The following is a 26,124-nucleotide window of genomic DNA, read 5'->3' on the forward strand; positions in this document are numbered from 1 at the left end:
AATAACCCACAAAGGGACTGAATGTATGATCCAATAGATAAACAAGGGAAATTATTTCCCCTCCATTAAGTGGGATATATATCTTCCTGTTACAATTTTTTTTAAATCAGAAAATTATTACAAAACAGTAGCCATTTACTCCCTAGACTGAAGGAATTTTCTTCATGAGTCATATAGCTCTCAGTTCAAATCTGTCTGCTACCTATTAAAGAATTCATATCAGCCTTAAAACTGTGACTGTATGACCACCAGCTTCAGAAACAGTTCAGATGAATGGAAACATTATTCAGACTGCAGAGACTTTAAATGCAAATTGTGAATCTATTAGACCCCAGGTGAATTGGTTATTCTCTGATCTATTGCTGTTATCTGAAGCATTAACTCTTGTGTGTGCGAGTGAAGTCAGGATTGGGGCATAAAGCTTTTTGAAACTTTTGCCTTTATGAAGCAGCATTAAATCTGTAAACAAAAAGAGCACCTCATTTTCCTCTTGGGGTCCCTGCAGCCTCGGGGACACAACATCGAGTCCAATTACTTTAGAACCTCGTTCCATGTTTTTTTTTTACCCACTCTACATCCAGTCCAATTATGACATGGGCTGCTTTTAGCACAGTCACTCACTCCCACATACTCCTAGGCCCATTATCGCATTATATAGATTACACTCAGCACAGAAAACCTACTTTCTCACTCTTAGCTCTTATTATTTCTTATTCGGCTTTTCTTCTGTCCTGAACAAAAGTGCAGATACTGGAAATTAGAAACAAAAACAGAAATTGCCGGGAAAACTCAGCAAGTCTGGCAGCATCTGTGGTGAGAAAGCAGAGTTACCGTTTCAGGTCCAGTGACTCTTCTGCAGAACAGGTCAGTTCTATTTTTGTTTCACATCTCCAGTGTCGGCAGTTCTTTTGTTTTATATTAAACCTGTAAGCCCTTGAAAGGTTAGACTTGATATGTTTTCCTGAAAGTATTGGAGGAAAAGGCAAAAATATATGACTGCAGATTACCTTTTATTAATGGCTGCCCATGAAACGTTAATGCTATCTGCCATCAGTTCCACCTTCCTGGTATTGTCCATCGAGTAATCCCGCAAAAGCTTGTGTGCCAGGTTATTGGCCACGTCTACATTTATCTGCCACTGCCGCAGCTCCTTCATGAATTGCTGAAGAACAAAATAAAATAAATTACTGATACCATACAGGAAAAATCTCATGAAAACCAGTGAGGGGGAAGATTTAGTGTGAATCATTCTCATTCTTTAAATGCAAATTACTTGAGAGATTATTTTCCTCCCCAAACTGAGAGTTATCGAAAGTCTCTTTTCAAGTGACATAAAACAAAGGGCAAGAACTGTATTACTAAATTCAGTGTAGTTTTTCTCCTTTGCAATTAGTGCAGCTTTCCCTGTGCTACAGACATTTGCACTGCTAACTTTGTACAAATTGAAAAAAAGTCAAGACTTAACAATCACACTTTTTCTAATCCCTGCAACACAACCTTTTTGATTAATGTCCATGACTAATATACATCAGTGTACAAGTAGAAACCTCTGAAATAACAAATTATTCGCCTCTGGTACAGGGCTTTCTATTCACTGCATCTTCAATATGACTACAGAGCTGATATTTGCATGTCATTCAGTGCAGACACATAGCCAAGAAGCTTGTTGTAGGTGTCATCAGAACTCAGTTAAGCGGTTGGGGGGAGGTTTCCGTCACTCTGAGGATCCCAGCACAGTAAGTCAATGCACGTCAACTTCCAATATCAGTAGAGGGCCTGTGCAGGGCTGTGAGTGTCATGATCCTCTTTGCCTAAGGAGTGAGGAGCTGTATGAAGGGCAGCCCACAACCCACTATCAATTCAGTAAGTAATATTCAAATTTCAATAAGTGAATTAATGTGACATTTCAAGCAGAGAAATCAAGAAAAATCTCCTTTGAAATGACAGCTATGTCTTTCTGTCAAAGGCAGTATATTTTTGTTGCAACATAAACAGCATAGAATCTGATCTGAGAGTAGAAATTACAGAACAGCCTTTGTGTCAATATAAAACTTTTAAACAGTTGACAGCCTTGAAATAATTCCCTCTTGATGTCTTCCTGAAAGACTAGCATGTATTTTTAACAAAGCCCTCTATTTCTCATTGCTTCACTGTTTGAATTCAGACAGTGTCATTTATACGGGGCTAAGTATTATGTCAGTGACCCAATTCAAGATGACAGCAAGGGAACCAAAAAGGGGTAAAAACATATCAGTACATAAACCATGATGTTGGAAGTGACCTTCTGAGAAAGATACTAACATCCACAGAACTCCAAACAACACACAAAACCATTATTCAGTGCAGTATTGAACAACAGACTAGTCAGGCTTAAGTTTGATCTCAGGTTTTTGCTAACTCAGGTATAATGACAGTGGGGTGGAACAATGGCCCTCAGTGTTGCTTGGTACAAAGGGAGGAGAACAATAATTGCTCTATTCATTGATCCCGACTGAAATGTTTTCACATGAACAACGGGTGAACACAGTAAACGTAGCTTGGCTGCAATGCTTCTGATGTTACTAGGTTCCTGATGCTTGCTGTCAGGTCTTGTGTATAAAGAATGGCTGTGAAGGTGAAGTATAAAAGGGCAGCTGATGCCCATGGAGCTGGGTGCCAAAATCAAAGACTTCAGTAACGAAGGAAGGAAATTTGGGAACATATCTTGTACAGCAAAAGTAGTCAGCAAAATTAGATGGTTGCATTGATATTTCAAAGAACAAAGGTCAAGGCTCAAGATACAGGGAGAAAGCAGATCAGCTGCAAGTTTGGCAATGAAAATCAGTGAATTGCCAACTGTATTGCTGACTGCCTCCATGCTTTTTCCCATATCAGTGCCAAACAAAACAGGGGCCATGCTGTGCAGCAGAGGGAGGGACAATCATATAGCTTTACTTTGAATTTTAATGTCAACAAGCACCCTTCTGCTATAGCGATGATGGTTCTACATTTCCATTCAAGTCTCCTGTGACAAGTCAAAACTTAATTATTAATTTCTAACCATGTTACATTTCTCACACAACAACTTGTAACTCAAAATGTGTCTAACAATTGGTGAATGCCGCACAGTTAGTTGGCTGAGAACAATTCCATGTCAGGTTTTTGTTAAGCAGCTGAAGGCTTGAGTTTGCAAATTAGTGGGAAGATTTTTATTAAAAGTCACTCGGCCTCAAAACTCCATCAGCACAGGACAGGATTCATGTGATTGTAAACACTCAAAAATATCACAAAAGAATGAAGGACATGTTACAGCAGTCAGTTCTGACTGTACTTTCACTAGGTGGCAGCATGATAGTGTTCCAACCCAATCTCTAACTTCCAACCCATGGGAAGAGTGGAGCCTTGTAAAATTTAGTCTTGTGACAATTCCACCAGCAGAATTGTAGTACTTTATTTTGCTCTCACAACCCATTTACAAATTAAAATCTTGGACTGTAATTATATCATACTTTTTCTCTGACAACGTATGCTTGCACTGAATGCTTGCAAGGGGTTTGCTGGACTTCTGTGAAAACGAACAGAATTTCATGCATCCTAATGCAGTTTGCGGTTGTAAATTCCTCTCGTACCACTCAATGAAAGTGATACAAAAGTAAACATTCAATGGTAGCTCTTGATCATTCTTGGCAACATCCCATTGAATGTTCCCAAAGCCGTAAGTCATGATTCAACTCAGCTCTTCTCAAATGTCGCTTTTCACCTGGGTGGGCCTCTGCAACGTAGGTCTGAACCCAAGTAGATTTGAAATGCTGTATCTGAAGAGTGATCTGGAAATGCTTGGATTCAGTGCTGTTAGTCAGATAAGGGGCCAGTCACACAATTTATACAGCTAGCTATCTTTCACAGTAATACACGCTGGAAGCTGCTTCTCATCAATGCAGAAGTATATTTGGCACCCTTAAAATGTTCCAATATTGCATGCTTTGATTTGCTCCTTGCTGAATTTTGAATTATGTTTATGGAGATGGCAGTAGGCAGTGTTTGTACTTTGACAATGTATGGGTTTTGATCACAATCCAATGACAGTTGCATGCACATTGAAAGAGACAGAATGAAGATTAACATTGATGCCACTTCATTCCCACAGCCAGCAACAGATATTATCCAGGATTATCCAAGACGATTGAGAATTTGTTGAAGTCCTGCAGAACATTATAGCATTGAGGAATGATGTTCGAACACAGAGAAGCAGCTTCAAATTAGGTAACAAATTTGGGGAGAGAAAAATCCACATACACCAAGTACCTTTGACACATAAAGACAGTTTATAAAGGAGGCAAAATGAGGAATAATAAGATTACAATTTCTGAGCTCCAAGAATTTTACAACTTGGATTTAACAGCTATTCCCGATTTGCAAAATGAGCTGGTAAATCCGTATCCTTTCCACAATCTACATGCGTGTGGTCCGTTAAGTCATTCAAATTGCCGCAAGAAGCCCATGTAAAACGATCAAACTTGTCAAGGCTTGGAAATGTCATCAAAGATGACTGCAGGTTCTCAAGGCTGTTGATGTTCTATGTGCTGCCACTGCAGGAAATGATCTGTTAACAAGTACCCATTCCAATGTTGTAAATGTTATAAGAGAATTCAGCTGCTTGCAGATATCAAATTTTATAAAAGAGTACCTGGTGGGCTAAGCTATGGGTATTTCTCACACAATATTTTTCAAAATCGCTTTGAGTAGTTTTCGATAGAGATGACGCACTTGAAAGTTTAACAACAGTTAGATTGTAAAATTTCAGTAAAATTTATGAGGCAAAACGCCATAAAACAGAATAACGAATAATAACTGGATTCTCAAAAAATTTCTATTATGTCAGAGAAATTGCAGTTCAGCTTAGAAACACTGAGTAAAGGAGGTTACCATTTTGTATGTAAGAAAATGCAGAGTAAAAGCAAAGGTTCACTCAGGACCTTTCAAACATGAACTTAGGTACATGGAAAGGAAGCTAAAAGCCCATAGGCAGGAAATTGTTCAAACCACCATTGAATTCCAATAGTTTGACCTCCATTTTAAAAGGGTGAAAAGAATTTTAGAATTTGGAGTCAAAAATGTTATGTTCCCAAGAAGGACCAAGAGTGTTTAACAGCAGTAGGAGCTTTGGTGATATGTTCATGCTGCAGCAACAAAGATGGTGTCATGATGTCACGTATCCTGGCCAACATTGAGCCCTTATCCAATGCCAGCAAGAGAAACTATCTGGTTACTTATTTGAAAACTAATAGTGAATCTTGCTGTACCCCAACTGGCTGCTGCATTTCTTTCAATAAACGTAAATTGCTCTCAGACGTGCTGTGATATCAGAAGGAGCAATATCAATGCAGGCTTGCTTTTCACCAAGGCAGGGACAGTCAGTATCTGTGGGTCACAGGGTGGCCAATGACAACAGGGCATGAAGCAGTTAAGTGTCATTTCATGATATTTCCATGATTTGTGTCATCCCCTGATTTTGAAATTGTGCACGGACACCCACATCAAGGTCATTCATATATATATATATCTGGAGAAGCTGGGATCCTAACACTGACCACTGGGTTGCCTTACTGTGTAGCATTCACCAGGCTGAATAACATAACTATGGTTTTCTGTTTCGTTTCACTCAGCTAATCTTACATCCATTGACCCTTTTATTCAAGAGGCTTCAAATTTGCTAATAATCCTGTCATGTCGAACTCTTTCAAATGCCACATCAAAACCTTAAGCGAATTAAAAAAGGATTTACCAGACATTTGTTGAAGTGAGTGTTAATTTTATCCCAATTATGACACTGAACTGCTTCTCAACTCTGAAGTTAAATTGAATTTTAATGTGTTGATTTACACACAGTGGAAGAGGTTCAAAGTATCTCAAAGGGAATGAATTACCTAAGTAGGGAAGTCTTGCTAAAACTGTACAAGCTCCAGCCAGACCACACCTGGAATACTGTGAACAGCTTTACTCCCTTTCTCTAAAGAAAAATATAATAGCATTGGACACAGTCCAGAGGAGGCTCATAGGATTGATCCCAGGTATGGAGGAGAGATGAGTAGGTGGATCTGTACTCACTGAAGTTTAGGAGACTGAAACTGACTTTATTGAAAGATATAATATTCTTAAAGCACAAGATAAGGTAGATTCAGTGTGATTATTTCCACTTGTGGCAGAGTCTAGGTCCATAACGTATGATCTCAGAGTAAGTGGTTGCTCAGTTAAGACAGAGTTAAGGAGTTTCTTCTCTCAAAAGGTGGCAAACCTGTGAAATTACTGACTGCAGAGACGCTGGATCAGGATGTATATTAAGGGTCAAGGTAGCCAGATTGATAGAGAATCAACAGTTATGGGGAAAAGGCAGGAAAGTTGGACTTATGCATTATCAAGTCAGTCATGATCTCATTGAATGGGAGAGCAGACCCAGTGGGCTAAATGGCCTACTTCTGTTTCTAAGATGCTGGTGATGCAATCTGTGGCTTAAACCTCAGAGGCTCCAAAAATCCAGAGGGCATCAGCCATGAGTAATCCAACAGTCAGGACAGGTGAATGAGAGCCTGCCTTCAGTTTTGTTGAAACCACTGGGTTTGCATCAATTTGGCACAATTGGAAAAGGGAGGGAAAGAACTTATAACTGTACAAAGGTTATCACAAGGATGTTTGACACTGTTACACTGGTACTTCTCGTTTGACATTTAGGAACATAAACTTTACTTCAAAGCTTCAGGCAGGGTCCCATAGTCCCCATTGTAACTTGTTTCCTGTTAAATGACCTTCAGCTCCAGTGTAAATAGGATGATAAGAGGAAAAGATGACTATTGGGTATGAGTGACATGATGACCAGTTCACTGTGGGATTACATTATGCTGAGGGCAGGATATTCCATGTTGTTTCAGCATTGACTGACCAGGAGATTGCACTAGCTCAGATCAGTTGACCGTGCCTGAATGAGTCTGTCCTGTGCATTCCTGGTAGCTAAATGAATGCTGCAGATGCCCTGGTCATATCAGGGTTTTCCACCTCTATCTCCTGTTGCTCCTCCTGCTGCAGCGTAGTCCTCTCTGCTGTGCAAGGTACAGCTAACCACTACAATCCTGAAAAACCCAAACTGGTACATATACTGAAGGATGTTAGATCTATTCAGGCTCCTGAATCTCATCTTTCACATCCCAAATGCCTGTTTAATGACCACTTGTATTTTCACATGCCTTCAGTTCCTGGAGATCATTGGTAAGGCTCCTGAGCCATAGGCATTGGGCATGTTCTCAGATGGTAGGTCATGTCTCCAAGGAGCTGTCAGTATGAAGTTATGTTGTACACCAGACGAAGGCATCATGGTGGCTTCCAGGACATGTTGGACAAACTTTCAGTGTTGTATATGAGCTGAACATTAATGATGTGCGTTCCTAGTTGGTTGTTAAATGCTGACAGTTCGTTTGAGGGTGCCTTTTTTGCCATTTACATGCAATCTATGATTCAGCAGACCTTTGGGATTCCCAGGCATGAGGGAAGCTGCAGATTTTATGGCTCTCGTAACCTCAATCATGGAGTTCACTTGGACGGAGGTTTTCTGCTCCAGATCGTCAGTAACCATCTGGCATAAAATTCTAACACTCCCAGGGTACTGGTGCTCACTTGTGTTGAGAAAGCTACTCCTTAGCCTATATATCCCGAGCTCAGCGTACAGGTTCCTATGAGCTGGAGCTCTGGGCTCATTTCTTCTGTCCCATGGAGCAGGAGGCGGTTAAGGCATTGCCTGCTACGGCTGGTATTACTGCTGTTGCTTTTCTTGTTCCCCATCACAGCAACTGCCATGCTGCTATCAAGGAGCAGATCAAACTTAGGGACTTAAGGTTGCAGAAATATCCTTCCAAGTTACTCCAAAGCAGTAAAAAAACACACACTCAGATCAAGTCCAAAAGCCTTTCACTTAGGCAAAGAAGCACTTTGCACTGGAAGATTTTCCACTCCGTCAATTGCTCAGCCCCATCAATTCCTACTGTCCTCTGGCCTTGCTCAACCTGGTGTACTTCAAGCAACCCAGGCACTGACAAGTTAAAGGCAGAATCAAGGGTTACAATCCACTTAATTTGCTTGCAGCCCGTGTTAATAGCATACTTACCTGTCTCATGTGGTTTTCCCATATTTCAAAAACAGTTCTACAGTTGAATGCAGAAATTCGTGGGCTCCTGTCAGCTTTCTGACACATCAGCATGTTGAGTGTTATAACTTGTCTGCAGCAATATCAACCCACTCTGGCAGGAGAAAATTTGCCCCTTGTCTGTCAGAAGAATGGACCCTCCCTGCCATCATACATTACAATTTCTTATCAGGCTTCAATGTGTGGGTTTAGGTGGGGAGGGAAGGTTATGTTTGCTCCTTCAATGTCATTCTGGTATTGCATTTACCTATATTAAAAAAAAACTAAGAACAAGCTAAACATTCAAAAGAAGCTCACTACAAATCATAGTACAATATTGTGCCTGATTCATTTTGAATGAGGTACATGAAGAAAAAACTTGTAATTGCATTTGTTTTGAATTGAAAGTAATGTCAATTCGTGTCACCTGGATTACACTACCTGGCATCTAATTTACTGCCTCCTATAGGTCGTTGGTTTAGGTATTAATAACAGGTTGTTGTAATGAATGTTTGATGGGTTAGCCTATTACAAGCCCATTATTTCCTTCCTTACATGACTTCATGTAATGAATTTGCATAATTACACTAATGACACATAATTTTTTAACTTCCAGGCCCCATTTATTATCATGTTACATCTGAATAATCAAATGCACATTCAAAGTGCTTCATTACCTTAATTTCACTTTTAAATTGGGTGTAACACTCTCCAAATTTTAAACTTTTTATCACAAAGGTAGATTGGTGAAAGCAGTTCCACGGAAACTATAATGCTGCATGATTACACTTGCCCATGTCTGTTACATTAACCAACATGATCATACATAATGACTTGAATAAGTAAATGAGTAAAGGTGTTCACCGAAAGGTCAACATAAATAAAAAATGATGCCCTGAGCCCAATATGAGCCCATTCTATTAAATTAATAGAGTTGATGAAGATCCAACCTAAAACTTCTGTTTTACTACTCAATTGCATAACAGGATGTTTCATTTTGCAATGGTCTTTACTTTAACAAGAAGGCAGAATGAAAAGCTGCTCAAGGATCAACATTTTCTCCATATAGTGTTCTGTCTAATTTATAATAAACAGCGAGTACAGCTTTATGTTTGATTTATCAAATACTGTTTGACTACTTAACATCACTTATATTTTAACAGCAGTAAATACAAAACCATAAATGTGTTTGGAACACGTTGATTATGTTTTAAGTCCTATTGCTTCACATTCCCCATTGATTGTGAGATTCAGGGATTATATATATGTGACACTTTGAATTATAAATTTTCATTCTGATTTATAAATGTCTCCATGATCTCACCCTTCTCTTCAGCCTTATCCAACTTTATAACCCTCTGCACTTGTCCAATTCTGGTCTATTGAGCATCCTTCATTCCATGCCTTCAGCTGCAAAGGTCCTAAAGCTTTAGGGCTTGTTTCTAAAATCATTTCGACACCCTTCCTTAAAATCTATCTTGAACCAAGCATTTGGACAATTGTCCTAGTAACTTACTCAGCTCAGCACCAAATGCTGACTGATAGGGCTCTTGTAATGTAAAATTTAAGTTGTGATTGAGGGAGGAGGAGGAGAAGGAGAAATGGGAAAAGACAGTTTTCATTTTTATCCTTTTGCTTTATCTACCTAAATATAACGGCTGCAGAAATCTAGAAAGCCATTTGATTTACCTTAACATCTGCATTCTGCTTCATTAGTATCTCCATTGTATAGGAAATTTCCTTCCAGGAGGCTTGCTTGGTTCTGATTTTCTCTATGAGTTCCTCTGCCTCTTGTTTGGCTTCAAGCCACTGGTTGGAATCTTTCAGCATTTCTTGTAGCTGTTGAGTGCGGGACTGTAACCGGTTCTGCACCTCGTCCCACTGATTTTGAACTTTTTCAACTGCAGGGAAAAGGGGAAGAAAATTAAGCGAAAAGGCTACATCAAAGAACAATTTTATTACAAGGATGTAAACATTCAGCAATTGTGCAAGGAAATCCATTGCAGTTGGCATGCTAAGATATTAATAAATCTTTTGTCATCTTTTACATTTCGTTTGTTACAAGTATGAAAACAGCTGCAAAGCCTGAATCTGTGCAAGCTCCACCATTCAATAAGATATTGACTGATCTGATTTTAACCTCAAATCCACATTCCTGCAAATCCCTGATAATCTTCCATCCCTTGGGATTAATAATCTATCTAACTCTGCCTTAAAAATATTTCAAGATTCTGTACTAATTGACTTTTGAGGAAGGGAATTAAAGATGTAAAACTCTTTGATAAATATTTTTTCCTCGTCTCGGTATTAATTGGCTGACCCTTAGTTTTAGACTATGACCCCCAGTTCAAGGTTGTGTTCCATATGTGAAAGAGATGGCCCACCTAGCGCAACAGATTATTCAGTTTTACTTTATTCAAGTGTTGATTCCTACCATAATGCACACTAACAGAAGTTATTCTTGTTTCTGGTGTCATGCTCACGGGAAATGGTGGGGTTGGCAGGGGTGGGGGAGGGGTGGTGCAGGGGGTACTGCTCTGGAAACCAAGCCCTACTATTCCTAGAGTTGCCACAATGCCACAGACATATAAAGATTCAATCAATGTCCAAAATGTATTCGACTGACAAACTCAAGTGAAAAGAAAACACTCATCAGGTTTCTGCATTTAACAGGAAAAAAGACTGTTCTTAATTGATGGCAGAAAAAAAAACACAAATTATAAACCTATACCTCTCCATAGCTTAAGTTTATCCTCTTTAGAATATCCCCATACACATACAAACAGACACACAAAGAGACAAGATAAAACACAGCTGGGGAAGGAACAAATAAAACAAAATCAGGGAAGCCCATTTCTGATGCCAGTCTGAATTACAGAAATTGAGGAGATATTTTCCTTCAGTTCCTTTTTGACTCTTTGAGGAGGACACAATGATCCTCAACCTTTCATTTGCTGGTGATGGATTCATGCTCACAGAGTCTCTGAAGGTGCCTTTTCCCTTTTTCCTTTCAAAGAGTGAATTCGTAGAGAGAGAGTGTGCAGCTGGTTGTTTGAAATTTTCTTTTACTTCATAGAAGACAGAATGAAAGATGGTTTCTCCTTCACAGGCTATAGATTTCCAAACCCAAAGCTGCAGCCACTCACCAAGGATCCAATCAAGAAGTTGTTCCTAAGTTGAGTGCTCCTGAACAGAATGACTATTCCTGGTTGATAAAACACAAACAAAAGCACGGGCAAAACTGCCCCTGGATACACACCTGAGGCGTGAGCTGAGGTGTTTTAGATTCTCCCCTCTACTTGAATAAAGCCATCTTGCAGATACAACACATAATGAGATGGATATTACATTGACAAAAAATTTGCAACACCTTCTTTCAAAGTCCTTTGGTTGAAAGCAGCATCTTCTCCCATTTTTAAATCCACAATCCAATAGACTAACATTCTTTTTCATACATTTTCCTAACCCCTTTGCACTTAGAAAGAGGACAGAACTTAAATTTTACTTTTGGTGTCTTTGTGATGATGTTTTAAGAAATGTTTTGCACCTAGTAAGCAGGCAATACTGGTCAGCGGATCATTTAATGCTCGCGTGTGAGTTGTCAGTATTTGCTAGAGAATTTAGTCTATAAATGCACAACTTCTGAGTTAGCTCTTACAAACGTACCTCTTACCAAGTGGGATGTGCAAAGAGGAACTATAACTATTGATCTTTAGGTAATTTAAATTGGATTTCAACTTTAAGGAGTATAATGAACACAGCTGAATAAAATTTTGATCTGGAATCTATTACTATATTGGAGATTTCTAGGCCAAAAATAAAACTTAATGTTAAGACTGGTTCCTGGGCGAATGTTACCTATTCATTGTAATTCCACCCTCAAGTCATGATAGACGGGAATGAGGATGGAATTTATGTAATTTTTAATTAATAAGATGTGTACCCACAATGCATTTCTGAATGGGCAATAAAATCTGATTTGAATCAATTGGAGAAAAGGGACCACTGGTGGGTTGTAATAGATTGTTTTTTACACACAAAATAGATGAGGGAGAGTGTGAAATCTAGCTGGAAAGGGAAAAAAGCAGAGAAACCTGAAATTAAGTTGGCACGACTAAACTTAGCAAAGATTCATTTAGAAATGGAAAAAAAAACAAATGGCTTCAAAATAAAAAAGAGAATGAGATGAGTCAAGCAAGAGGATGAGAGACATGTGGAAATGAAAATAAAAAGTTTGAATTGGAAGAAAATGAAAAGAGTAATGGAAAGAGAAGTGAATGAAAAGAAAATAACACTGGAAATGACAAAGTCTAAGCTGGAAAGAGAGAAGAAATAAAAACAAAGAGAAATGGAAAGAGAGGCAAAAGATAATGAAAAGAAACAATGGAAATTTTTTTTTAAAGATTATGGTCAGTGTCAGACATGATTTCAAAGTGTTGAGGAGTCAATAATAATCCCATCTCTTTCTACAGTAGTTTATTTCCTCTGGTTTAGTTTCTTCAAAATATACCGCAATGGCTTCACTGTTTCCGACTTGCCATCTTGTAAATGACGACACCCACTCCCAAGTCATTGGCATCAATCATCATTTTGAAAGGTCTGGAAAATCGGGTGGTGGGGGGAGATCACATTAGTTTATTTATTACAATTGCCTTCACATTCTCAAAAGCTGCTTGGCATTTTGCTGATTGTGTCACTTTTGCTTGCTTAATAACTTTGTTAAACTACAACTAACATGCTGAAATTGCACAAAAACTTCCAGTAAAGCTCTCATGTTCCGAAAAATCCCGACATTTCTAATTTAGTTTTAGGAACAGGGAATTTAATTAGAACTTTCAATTTCAGTGCCCTTAGTCTACAATATGTCCTAGGTAAGATATTCTTGCTTTTTCAAATTCACATAAACTGGTCTTCTAATTGCTTTACATGTTCTTCCTATGTGGTACTATATAATACAGCATTAAAATAATTACGCACTCAGGTATTTCAGCTACAACTCAATTCATAAACATTTTGCAACACAGCTGGGGCATTTTTTCTAACCCAATAGCACGACTCCCAGATTAGTATAACCCATTTGATATAACAGAAGTGAATGTCTCTTTAACGCTTGATGTTCATGGCACTTGTCAGCACCCCTTCAGTAGATCAATCTTTGAAAGAAATGAGACATTGCCAATCCTATTGATATAATCTTCTAATTGTAGAGCTGGCCATGAATTTATTTGCATGAGTTGCAATTTTTCTATAGTCTATGCAAAATCTAGTTCATTCATCTGGTTAAGGAACTACCATTATTGGTGAACTCCAACTGCTTTGAGTAGGTTGATACAAGTGTTTTCCAGCATGTATTGGACCCTTTTTTCCAACTATTATGGTGTAAACTGACTTTGAGTCAGTAACTGGTAGGTTTTTGTGTATATCTAAAGTTCATAGTTAATCTGCAAGTATTACTGTAACCACAGGGATTTCTTTGAAAAATAGTTTGTGGAGTCCGAGTGTAGGGTGTGTGGACTTGTGCACTAATGAATTTTGTTTCTTTTAGATTACTTGAGACTCAGCATGTATATAATGGAGCATCAAAGGTTTGTTAATAGCATTTTGAATTTTTTTTAAAACTTGAGGGAAATTCCCATAACTTTAAGCTTCATTTCTAATTTACAGTGGTGTGTTAGTCTTGGGAACACCTTGGATTAGGGTGACTATATACAGCAATATTCCTGAAATGGGAATGGTAGATTTAATGAATTAGATTACCTTGTTGTAAAACATTTAGTGTCAGTTCAAAATCAGAAGTGTTGAGATAACAACCAAATAGAAGATAGGGTGTGGTAACTCCAGGAAGAAGCGATTACTGTTCCAGTTCAACAAGTGAAGTCTCAGGTGAATTAAACCTACTGAAGTGCTACATACAGGAGTAGTGGTATGATTATTATGAGTGACATTTTGATTACTGTAAATAAGCATTCAACTGGGGTGTTTGCATGCTATATAAAAGGTGTTTTGTTTCTTTTCAACTTATAAAGCAACGTTTTGGGATTAATGGGTTTATATTTTGACAGTATGTTTAAAACCTTTCTGTTTTTATTATATGTAAATAGTTTGGTTTGTTCTTTTTCTGTTTTGTGCCTTTATAAACTCCTGTTTTGTTGTTAAAGCACAATCTGAAACATTGTGTGATTATGGTTCGGAGAGAGATGACTTTGTTAAAACCAAAACAAATAAAGTTATGATCTATCCAGCAGGGTTCCTGTCTGCGATTCAACTTTATCCAGTAATAGCATTATCAACCAGGATTGTAACATTGTTGATTTCTCTGGGCTCAATAATGGTGTTGTTTTATTGGTACTGACTCACCGATGATGTCGTGCTTAGCTAAGGTAGTATATTCAGGTGTATTTCTACAGATATCCTTATACATCTCAAATAGTCTTACAAGTTCCTGCTGTTGTTCTTCTAAATAGGAGAACAGAGTGTCTAACTGCACTATTATTTCTGTGTTGGCGAGACAAATTACAGAAATTTTGTTTTGAGAACTGTTTACGGCTCCTTTTACTTCACTCCTTTCAACTCTGTTTTCCTCCAATACTCTTACCACAAATGCTCCTCCCTTCTGCAATACTTTCTCTTAAAGGTCTAATTTCTTGAAATCAGGTTGTCATAACCATAACTATAACAATGTACAATTGCCCTGCCTCTATTTTTGGTAATCGTCCTACACAAACTACTGAAACTTGACTGCACAGTTCTTCAAAAACTGGTGTAATCATTCGATTTGCCATGATCATATTGAATGGCAGATCAGGCTGATTGGATTAAATGACCTACTCCTGTTGTTATGTCACAAAAAATGACTTGTTGAAAGTACATAGACAAGTTCTATTGATGGATATATACAAAGAAATTTCAGCTTTTGTAACAATGGACAAACATCATCAATGAAACATCATGCCAATTGTAATGTAAAAATTCTTTAATAATTAATCAACAAGGTTATTGAAGGATTATGCAACTGTGTTGCCTATATTGATGATAAGGTTGTGTATAGCATTTACAAAACTTGAACAAATTTTTTGATTAATAAAGAGTTAATTTTGTTAAAAGTGAAGTTGCCAAAGCAAATGTAACTTACAGACTGTGGGATAAGAAAAAAAGCAAAAAAAAAATGAACACAACAAAATGTCCTGCAAGTTTCTTCAAAAATTTCAGTGCTCTGGTGCTGCCTTTAGCAAGTTTCTTTATAAAGGCAAGACATTTTGAATGGACAAAAGAATTAGCTACTACTAACTTGGCTTTAGCTGTTCCGAAAAATTTGTCTTGACAAGCCATTTAAACTGTATCAGAGCTTAACTGGGAAGGGTGCATGGATAATTGTGCCCCACTGTTATATAAGTCATCACAAAATGTATAAGGGTATAAAGTCCCAATAAAACCACAAAAATGACCAATTTGCACGGCTGACTACTACTTATAAGAAAAGATACTCACATCAGGTTTTAGCGGTATCAATGAAACAGCTCTTTGTTTTAACACACTTTAATGAGAGCAGATAAAATAAACGATTATTAATCTAATGCAATTTAACTAAGCTTCAAAACCCAAGTACACACCCAAATGATCACATAAAGCCAACCAAAACATAAATGGTTTGAAACATAAATGATGAACAGAAAAAGAATAGTCAGAGTTAACAAAATTCCAAAACTCAACAGTCCAGGCGACAAGTTGGAAAGATTTTTTCCACAGGCTTTTCATCATAGCTGTGTCTACAAGGACAGTTACTTTCCATTGATGGTCAATCAGGTTGACCTAGTCCTTCTCATTTCAGAGTTTCTTTCATATTTTTCCCCAACATGGAGAGAGGGTGTGAAGGAGTTGGACAAACAGGGGGAAAGAGATATCCAGATATTTTCTGCCTGAAGTCTTCTTTGCAACTTTTTAAACTCTTATAGCTCAACCATTCAGAAAGCTGCTGTCAGGTGGAATTTCCTGAACTGAAAAGACTCTGTGCTACTTGAATTCACCTCTCACTGCTTCAAAAAAACTACATCACATGTTTTAAAAAAATGCAGCATTCGATTTTCAAGTGTAAATCTCTCCTGACAGAAGTCCCACTTTCATTCAGTTTATAGTTATTAAAATAAATGCAGTATAGCAAAATCAGAAATTGCTGGAAAAGCTCAGCAGTTCTGGCAGCATCTGTGGAGTAAAAACAGAGTTAGCGCTTCTGGTCCAGTGACCCTTCCTCAGAAATGTCATTTACAACTGGTTGTCGATGCCAGGAACATCAGTGTTGGTAAAGTATTGTTACAAGAGAGAACGAGAAGGAGATTCAATGGCCAGTCATTTATTTTTCTTGCAAACCAAATATGTGTTTGCAGGAATACTCAAAGGTGCAAAAGGAGCCACAGAGTTTGGTATGGGATCTCAAAAGTCTAGAAAACGATATATTCAACAGTTTTGGGGTGACTATAAAGACCATAGCTCTTTATAGTTTTGGAGACATCACATGACAATAATTTCATGCTGTTTTGTTGGAGTTTAATGCTATAACTTTATTATATGAAGATCATTCATGTAACAGGCAATAACAATATTATAGTGGACACATTGTTAAGAGCAAATATAAAAGAAAATTAGAAACGTAATGATCAAAATGGAATATGATTTTTATGAAAAAGCCTTGTATGTTTAATATTAATATATTATTAGTGTCCACAGAACATGGAAATAGTGATAAGAAAAAAAAAGTCAGAAACTGAATTTGTATTTTAAGGATCCCGTTTCATTTTTTCTGTGGGAGAGGTGAGATAAAGGTTTTCTACAGATAATTATCATTTGGGAATTTGCATTTTGTAGTAGAGGTAAATTAGTTTTTTTTTAGTTCTCCTCTGTTAACTCCCCAGACATGACCACAATAAATTTCTTTAATTTTTTAAGCATGCAGCTACATCACACTTCAATTAAAACCTAGTTCTACTTAAAAATGAAGGAGATGGTTAGAGTCTTGAGTGCAAGAAAGAAGAATCTTGTTTCCTAATAACACTGACAATAAACGTCACACACAAACACGTATAAAGCTTAAAAAGGAGAGAACGTTTTGCACAAAAAGATCAAGAAAATTCAGTTTTTAAAAATGCCTGAGAGTCCTTGAGGTGTACCATCGTTTAATTGATGTCTTGTATCCCAACTGTGATGCAATTAGGAAAAGACTTTGAGTTGTCAATGATTGGGTGACTTTTGGATGATGTTTTGCTGAATCAATGTTTCTCCAATTTGGTTTATCAATAAGCATTGTTTCTCAAGAGGCTGAGGGAAACAAGGAGAGACAGAGAAAGAGAGCAAGCCTCCCCATTCTGCTGGTGCAAATTGATTTTCGTCTCCATAGCCTGAAGTATAGATGCTCTGTATACTCTCCTGCCCAGCTTCCTTGTGTGAAACTTCCAGAAAGGTGTAAATCAAACAGGAGATACAGGTCTGAGTGACTGCTTTCAGCTATTTTGATGACATGTTAATTTCAGTTCAAACTGATTTTTTTTAAGTTGGTGCTTTCTTCAAATGGCTAACCTATTCAGATGACCTCTGTGGCCCCTTAAGTCAATGCCATTCCTTTTTAAAACCATTTAGTACACAAATCCAGATAGAGCAAACTTTGACTTAACTGACACCTTATGAACCAGAACACTCAATAAACCAGCAAAAATTATATACCTGAAATAACAGAAGTTTACTGTATTATAGCAATCTCCGCAATATCTGAGTAGTTACTTGAGAGTGTGAGTGAGAAGGCTCTCTGCCGTTAAGTTTTATTTTAGGTAAAGTTGCATTATTATTTAAGTGATTTATGCTGCAAATGAAGTACAACAGTGATGCATATACTCCCTGCATTATGTTTTTATTAGTTAGTGTGTGGTTTTATATTGATTATGTGGATCATAGGTGCCAGTTAATTAAAAAATTGCTGTATTAAAATCAGAGGATGGAAACTGAAAATTTTTACCATTATCATAATATACCATCAAGCCTAAAATATCTTTGGATACATTGCCAAGGCTGCAAGAACTTGTGCCCAGCTATTCTAGCACTTCCCTTTAATTGTCTGGAACCAATTAAATTTAACTCCTACTCCATTTTCAGCTCCTCACACATATCCAACTGAGCAACTGAAGCTATCCATGTTTATGATAATAAGTTGTCCACATAAAGCCAGGATAACTCATTTAAACAATTATGCATAATTGTCCACGGTCAACTAATTTTCATAATTATCCACAGCAGACTGCACTATGTAATCCATTTTTAACCATCTCCAAGCAAATAGCACCTGTAACAGTACATCTACCCTTAGACATTACAAACCCACATGCCTAGTAACAAAAATATTCTTATTTAAGATGTTCCATTAAAATACAGGCATGAAAACCACCCACTGTTTAAACAGACAATCTAAATTGACAACAATATCAACAGCTGGACAGAAAGTAGGTGGCAGTGAATTAAATACTGACTCCACCTTTGACTGGATTCCCTTTCTACGGACTTCATTCAATGGAAAGTAAAACCCACTGGGTGTAAAATGGACCCCAATCCGCTCCAATCGAGTCTTGCCCCCTGACGTTGAACTTCACCTCTGAGTCTCCAATCTTTCCAATTCAAAACCCAGCCAATTTGAATCTGAGACTGATATCATCATATTAAAATATTCCAACCTCATTCTGTTATCAATGCAGGCATCTTGACACAATACAGCCATCAGCTCATACTTCCAATCGCACATGCTCATAACATACTGCTATAACTGCCACTCAACTGATCTTATTTCCCCACACACTTACACAACAGCATCAAGCTGTATGACCTCATCCTTCAGATTCTTGATCCCTGCTACAACCCTCCTGGAAAACCCATACTCTTCCAATTCTGGCCTTTTGAGATTTGTTGATTTTAATCACTCCAACACCGCCAGCAATGCCTTCAGCTGCTGGGATTCTAAGCTTTAGAGTTCCCTTCCTTAAATCCCTCTGCATCTCCTCCCTGCTCCAAAATATCTACGATGTTTAGCTTTAAGACCAAACTTTAGGTCACTGGCTTAATATTTCTTCATATGGCTTAGTGTCAAATTTTGCTTGGTAATCTCCCTGCACAGAATGTCAGGACACCTTATTACTTAAAGATACCACAAAAATAAAAGTCGTTATCTGTTTGCAAAGAAAAATCTGGATTGTTTGTTGAATTAATCAATCGCGATTCTTCGTAGAAATTCTTGAATTTGCAGCTTTTTCCCCTGCAGCAAGCAAGCACTGGATTGTGTGCAACTCTCACTGCACTCCAAAAGTAATTAACTGGTACTAATTTACACTGTTTCAGATGGTGTTAACAAGATTGCACCAATCTCAAAATTGAGTCTGCAGCCTTACTACTCCAATCATCTTAACAATATGATCATTGACATTTTGAAAAGGCCCCAGAGCTAGCCGTCCAAAGCGCCCATCTCTTTTCTGCAGCTGGCTCCTTTTAATAAGCAGTAGAGCTCTGATTGCTATTTGAGGTTCCAAGTGGATGGTTTGTATGTAGCGCACAATTCAATTGCTTTAATGAGCATTGGAGTCAACGATGCCCAGTAAATATAATTTTGCTATTCTGAGAGTTTAAGGACTTGGTTGCTTGGAAAATCAAAACTTGTTGGGGTGTGAATATCAGTGAGTGAGCCAATACAGCGAACGGTTCGCATTGAGATCAGTGGTTGAGCTCCTGACTTTATGGCAAATGTTGAAATTCAAAGATGAAAATAACTTGATTCCTGCTATCCTCATATACCCAAATTGCAATTAAAATTCCACCCTTCCCCTCCCCAGGGTTGGTTGTTTCAAAGCTAAAATTAAATGCACATTGTGTGAAGCACTTTGAAATATTTCAATTATGTCATAGGGAGATGCACAATTATTACTAATTAGATATTTCGGAGTCCTTAAAATTTTAATATGTTGATATGTTAAAGAATTGATAACTGGAGCAGAGAGTGTAAATTAGATAACAGAGTCCTGCAGTGCCTCGTTTGCCACAAGGCACTGAACAAAATACAGAAACAGAAAAAGTAGGAAACACTTGACAGACAAAGCAGTATCTTTGAAGACAGCATATAAGTGAATGCTTGGCTGTGAACCATTGACTGAACAAAAGAGAAAAGAAACAAATAAAATAGGATATTTTGCATAGGTGATTTGTCTTCACTTCCTGTGCAATGTGTGTTTTAACAGCCCCACTCTCCATTTCGTTCCTTTCTTTCATTTTTGCTGAAGTATCTGAAATGAATCTGTTTTCTTCATAGATGCAGGCTAAAGTGCTGAGTTTTATTTTGCTTTTCTTTTCAGATTGCCAGCATCTACAATTTTCTTTGATTTTTATTAAATGAATGCTCCCATTACTCACTGCAGTATTCTCGCTGTTGTCATTGACCACGATCTGCAGTGATTTGATTAGAAAATTAGCTTTTGCCACATCCTCAAATATGGTGCAGAAACTTCTTCTTGGCTCCACTAGAGAGGTGAATTTAATGAAAGCTAGACTGTAATTAAGTCTTCATTGGCAAAGTTACATTTAATAAGCTTATCAAAGCACATTTAGATCATGACATATGCTACTCGGCAGGTCTGCTTATTTACAAAAGGTATAATTTGGTAAAATTTTCATTTGAGGATGCAACATGAAAATAGTTAATATAGCATATGATTGTCCCCGATACATAATTCAAAAGCTATTAATGTTAATGAATAGCAGTGCTGCTATGGGTATCCTAATACTTTTGGATTTACTGATGCATTGGCCATTATGGTCACTCTGACAGCCCTAATCTACTGTTATCTGGAACTCATTACTTATCTAATGAAGTGTAACGGGAAAGACTATAATAGTTTTTACAGCTTATAAAATTGCCCTGCTCTGCTCTGCAGCCAACCATATAATTTGCTAAGTAGTGCAGGTCTGTATTCCCACATTACAACATTGACATTAATGACTGTCTGAAACATGCTACAGATCCTTCAAAATGGCAACACCTTGTCCATCAAGCTGTATCATGCTTTGAGTAGCAACCTTGAAATGATGATGAAAAAGGGAAGCAAATCCAATACTCCAGATGCCAATAACTTGTTGGACATCCCCATGTGTCCAAAGATCTGTGGGTTGAGAATTAGTCTATTCAGTCAAATGAAGACCATGGTGGAACCTATATCGACACCATCCTCAAATCAAGCTACAACTGGTGAGGATTATTTCCACCTTCGATGAACCATGGGACATTACTGGTGTAGTGCTCATCGATTGCAACCTTGTGATAATTGATTTGATCAATGAGTTTTAGTTTGCCTCGGTTGGTGAGGGAAAGACCAAACAGCCAGGGTGTCCTCTTCAGGCTGTTATTGAAGGCCTGTACATTTCCGTGGATAGGGGGAAGGGTGGGATAAGACATGGCTTTGAAGTCACTCCTAGCACGCAGCTGATCAGACTTCACTTCCAAGACATGCATGATTATTTGAGTGCTCCCACCTAAAGAATGCCATGGATGAGTGTGGGCAGTGCGGGGTTCATGTTTTTTACCACATCGAGTTGACAGCTGCTCTGAGCCACTGGTGTCCTTTAAATAGGGCACTTGCTGCAGGGAGCCTAATGAGCATCCTAGTACCGTTATGTATTAACACTGGTCAATAGCAGCCTGACCCAGACAATAATATGTAAATTGATGGATTCCGATCATATCAGAGTGGGTAATGGACTGAGAACTGGAGCAGTAAGAATTTACGTTATTTCACAATATGTTGGAGGGGTCGTTTCAGCTCTATCAATTGTGGAAATTGTTCCAATGCACACAGTATAACCTCTGGTCATGTTTTTCAAAAAATGACATTTGCATGCTGTGATGGGCCCTCGAACCGAAACAGGTGGCTGCTTTGAGTGCCCAAGGATTGATGCTATGGAAAATAGGCCCTGTTTCTTCAGCTGCATGAACAGTGAAGAGAAGGCTATTGACTCCTTTTAGAGTACTTAACACCAGGCCAAACAAGTGAAAATCGCCTGCCTTAAGAGAGGACATGGCAAAGGGAAGAAAAACTGAAGAAAACTGGCATCAATGTTTTGGCAAGAATCAGAAAACAAACAGATTGTTAAAAGTACACCATCGCTTTGTTCTGCACTTTGGGTTCCTGGCAGAAGTAGATAATCCCTACTGTTCCAGACTTGTGCCACCAACAGGATAAACAGGCTGCCTCGCTCTATGTTAGGGAGACACATCTAGCCTCTGATAAATAATTATCAAATATAAATAAATAAATATTCAAGTGGGGAGTGCAAATCAAGCTGTCATTGATTAAATGGGATCTCTGTGATTGGTTTTTAAAATTTATCTTTGTGGTGTCACTCAGTCCTTGGAATACTCGCCATCCATTGTATATGGATGTGTACTGTAGTCATGGTAACAGCAGTAAATGTAATTTATATTTTTGCTCTGTCATTATCATCTTTTTTAGCTATGTCTACCCTTGAGTGGGCACTTCCAGCATTCCATAGAATTGACATTAGATGGGTGCAACAGGCCAGCAAATTAAAAAGGAACTAGTTCTGTTTTCCATTCCCGACTGCCCAAACTACCTAATTTCAAAGGAAAATCAGACCTAATATTGCTATGTTGAATGGATTTCAATAAACATCTTGATATGAATTTTCATAATTTCACACTTATCCCTATTCTTCTCTTCTATCACCCACTGAAATGATCTACTTCACCCATTTCTTACCCAGAAGGGCAATGGTGGTGGGAGAACCCTGATTTGCATCATGTGATGAGACCACCACCAATGGTCTGAAAGATTTGGAACAGAAAATAAATTTAGGATAAATCAGTAGATCAATGAAGAACAAAATGCTCACATGTACTTTTCACACCTTTAGAACCTGCCAAACTCCGTTGCAGTCAATGAATTGGTTTTGAAGCCCAATTGCTGCTGTTACTCAGGAAAGTGCAACCAATTCATGTATGTGACAGTTCCACAATCGATGAATGGGACTTGTTTTTGAATGTGTAGTTAAGTGACGAGTGCGGGCCAGTAAAGCAGGACATTTTGTGACCAACTGATTGACTGTGACACCTTCAAAACTAAAAGTGTATTAAAAAAAATCATGAAAAAATACAAGCACCAGATTTCATAATGTCTGACAGTTGATTAATATAAATACTATTGCTTACTAAACACTTTCAATGCACGAATTAGTTCCAAACAAGGCAATAACGTTGATCAGAAGGTTGGCAAAACCCAGGTAGCAGCAAACAACCGTCAACTGCGTGACTTAGCTCTGATTGCAAGCAGGGCAGCAGAACAACTCACTGAGATATCTGACTATACATGTCCCTGATCTCCCAGGCTCTTGAAAGCCATGTTCCAAATACTTTCAAATACCACAGGAGCTTAGAAGACAGAAAGTTATGAGGAGTAGGGAGATAGGACTGAAGAATGGGACTAGCTGGGAGCTCTTTCAGAAGCTAGTACAGACACAATGGGTCAAATGGCCTTATTTTATACAGTAGAATTTGATGATTCTTCTATGAGACCATCACTTAAGGACTATCTTGTGTTATTTTAAGAGTCTACCTCTCCAACAATTCAACAACTTAACCGGTTGGAAAGCCACCTCTATCCATCCAATTAGCATGTGAAAATCAAGCAGCAAGAAGAGGCAAGTCAGACTCAGAAGATAGAGCCAGGATTAACGGGTGCTTTTCAGGTTGGAAAAATGTCTATAACTAGGATTAGTCTGAAAGCCTCAATGTTTTATTATCTATATTAATTTTTTAATATATTATTGACTTAGATGAGGGGGTAAAGTGTAATACATCCACATTTTTAGACAATGTAAAAATACTTGCAACGGCATGTTGTGATGAGGACAGAAAGAATCTGCAAGGGAACTTGAGCCAGGGGACAAATGGCAGTGTATCTGCGGATGAAATCTACTGTAGGAAGGTATGATGTCATGCACCTGGCTAGGAAGAATCAAAAGGTAGACTATTATTTAAATGGAGGTCCCCCAAAAAAACAGTAACGCAGAAGAAGCTGAGTGTTCTTGTGCATGTAAAGGTGCAGCAAGTAAGTAAGGAGGCAAATGGGATTTTGGTCTCTAATGCTAGGCAGTTGGAGTTTAAAAGTATGAAAGACTTGTTTCAACTGTACAGTGTGTTGGTGGGGTCACATCTTGAGTACTGTGGACAGTATTTATCCTGTCATTGGAGGCAGACCTAAAGAGATTCACTAGGTGATCCCTGGGAAGATGAGGGTGATTTATTCACAATGGCTAAGCAGGTTAAGCTTTTGTTCATTAGAGTTTAAAAGAATGAGAGGTGACATTACTGACAAATATAAGAGTATGAAGAGCCTCGACAAGGTAAATGTTGAGAAGATGTGTCCACTCGTGCGGGAATCTTGAACTTGGGGACATTGTTACAGACCAAGAGGCCATTCATTTAACACTGAGATGTAGAAGAATGTCTTTTCCCAGAGGATAGCAAACATCTGAAATTCTCTACCCCACAGAGTTATGGAAGATAGATTACTGGAAGTATTTAAAGAAGAGGTGGACAGAGTTTTGAAATTTGGAAGAATTGAGGGTTATGGTGAGCTGGCATGGAAGAGGAGTCATATCTTGTTGAATAGCAGGGCAGGTTTAAGTGATCAACTGACCTACACTTACTCCTATTCATCCTGGTATGTTCAAACCACTAAGTTGAAACAAAAAGGTTTTCCTGACAGTTTACCCAAACCTACGTAATGTAAAAAAAGGAAAACTTTTAAGGGATACTTTTGAAGGATTTAAATGTCCTCCTCGACAAATAAAAAATTAGGAGGTATGTCTATGTTTAATACCCTTAATTTGTGTTAATTCCCACCTTGGTTTGTGCTCCAAATGACCTCCCTACATACTGAAACAGGCATTCAAGAATCAACATATGCTGTTGAGTTTGGTTGCCATTTTATTCCAAACAGTTCATTAACATTGTGTCATTCTTTTTGTTTCAGCAATTCAATGTCCCTATACACAACAATGATGGGAAATTTTGGAAACAGAGAATCAAATTTGTATTATTATTATATCCACTTTGTTGATTGGGTGCAGTAGATTGCTGGAATACTCAGTCAAACTAGGATTTAAAGGGAGCTGTAAATGAATTAAAATGCCTACTATGCGAAGAAAATATTTCATCCGATCATCCAAGTCTAAAATCACTGAGTAAAGAGAAATGAATACAAGCAGATCTATAATGGGTTTGAATTTCCAATTTCCTTACTTAATAGGTTGATTCACTTCAATGCTGCAAATTATAGAGGATCACTACCAATTCCTGGCAGGAATAGGTCTCAACTTAGCTGACGCTAGACATGCATCCTTTTGGGTAAACCAGACTACATATTGGAAACACATGGTAGAATTTCAAGTGACACAGATGATGTAGCTTGAATATCAGAAAACATTCCATTCCATTTTCCAAGAAATCTGCAGAACGAATACTTAGAAAAGACTACTAATTCTATTGCAGCTGCCATAACTGCACGAAGCCCCAAATCAATGTACAACCACTTGTACTTTTAAACTGCAGTTGCTATGGTCATGTAGGAAATGTGGTAGCCATTTTTTGTACTGCAAGATCCCATAAATATTAATAATATTAACTAGATCATTTGTTTACATCATGTTGACTGTGGGGAAAAAAAAAGCTGTAAAACACAAGGTACAGAAAATAAGGTGTGGATTTGCAATATGTAATTAAACTAAAGACGCTGTGTCTTAGGCTCACAGGAAGTAAATTTAGTGTTGCATGGGCATAAGATTTGAACAGACATACAGCCCAAAGATCATGAAGCAGGGACTTTCTTTATTCAACACAGGTCAATGCAAACAGAAAGGAAAATTAAGGATAAGCAAGGACTCTA

The 26,124-nt window shown here is 37.9% G+C and overlaps 1 protein-coding gene across 2 annotated transcripts in view; it reads right to left on the reverse strand.

Moving 5' to 3' along the window:
* Positions 1-26,124, reverse strand: part of dmd (dystrophin) — a 1,291,331-nt gene that overhangs the window by 319,123 nt on the left and 946,084 nt on the right. For both annotated transcript variants that reach the window (XM_048602828.1, XM_048602824.1), the window contains exons 50-51: positions 9,839-10,050; positions 1,008-1,162 (exon numbers count right to left, since the gene is read on the reverse strand). In XM_048602828.1, the coding sequence (XP_048458785.1) occupies positions 1,008-1,162; positions 9,839-10,050 (367 nt within the window). The remainder of the gene's footprint in view (positions 1-1,007; positions 1,163-9,838; positions 10,051-26,124) is intronic.

The sequence above is a fragment of the Rhincodon typus genome, chromosome 11, assembly GCF_021869965.1.
Source record: "Rhincodon typus isolate 14 chromosome 11, sRhiTyp1.1, whole genome shotgun sequence".
Lineage (NCBI taxonomy): Eukaryota > Metazoa > Chordata > Chondrichthyes > Orectolobiformes > Rhincodontidae > Rhincodon > Rhincodon typus.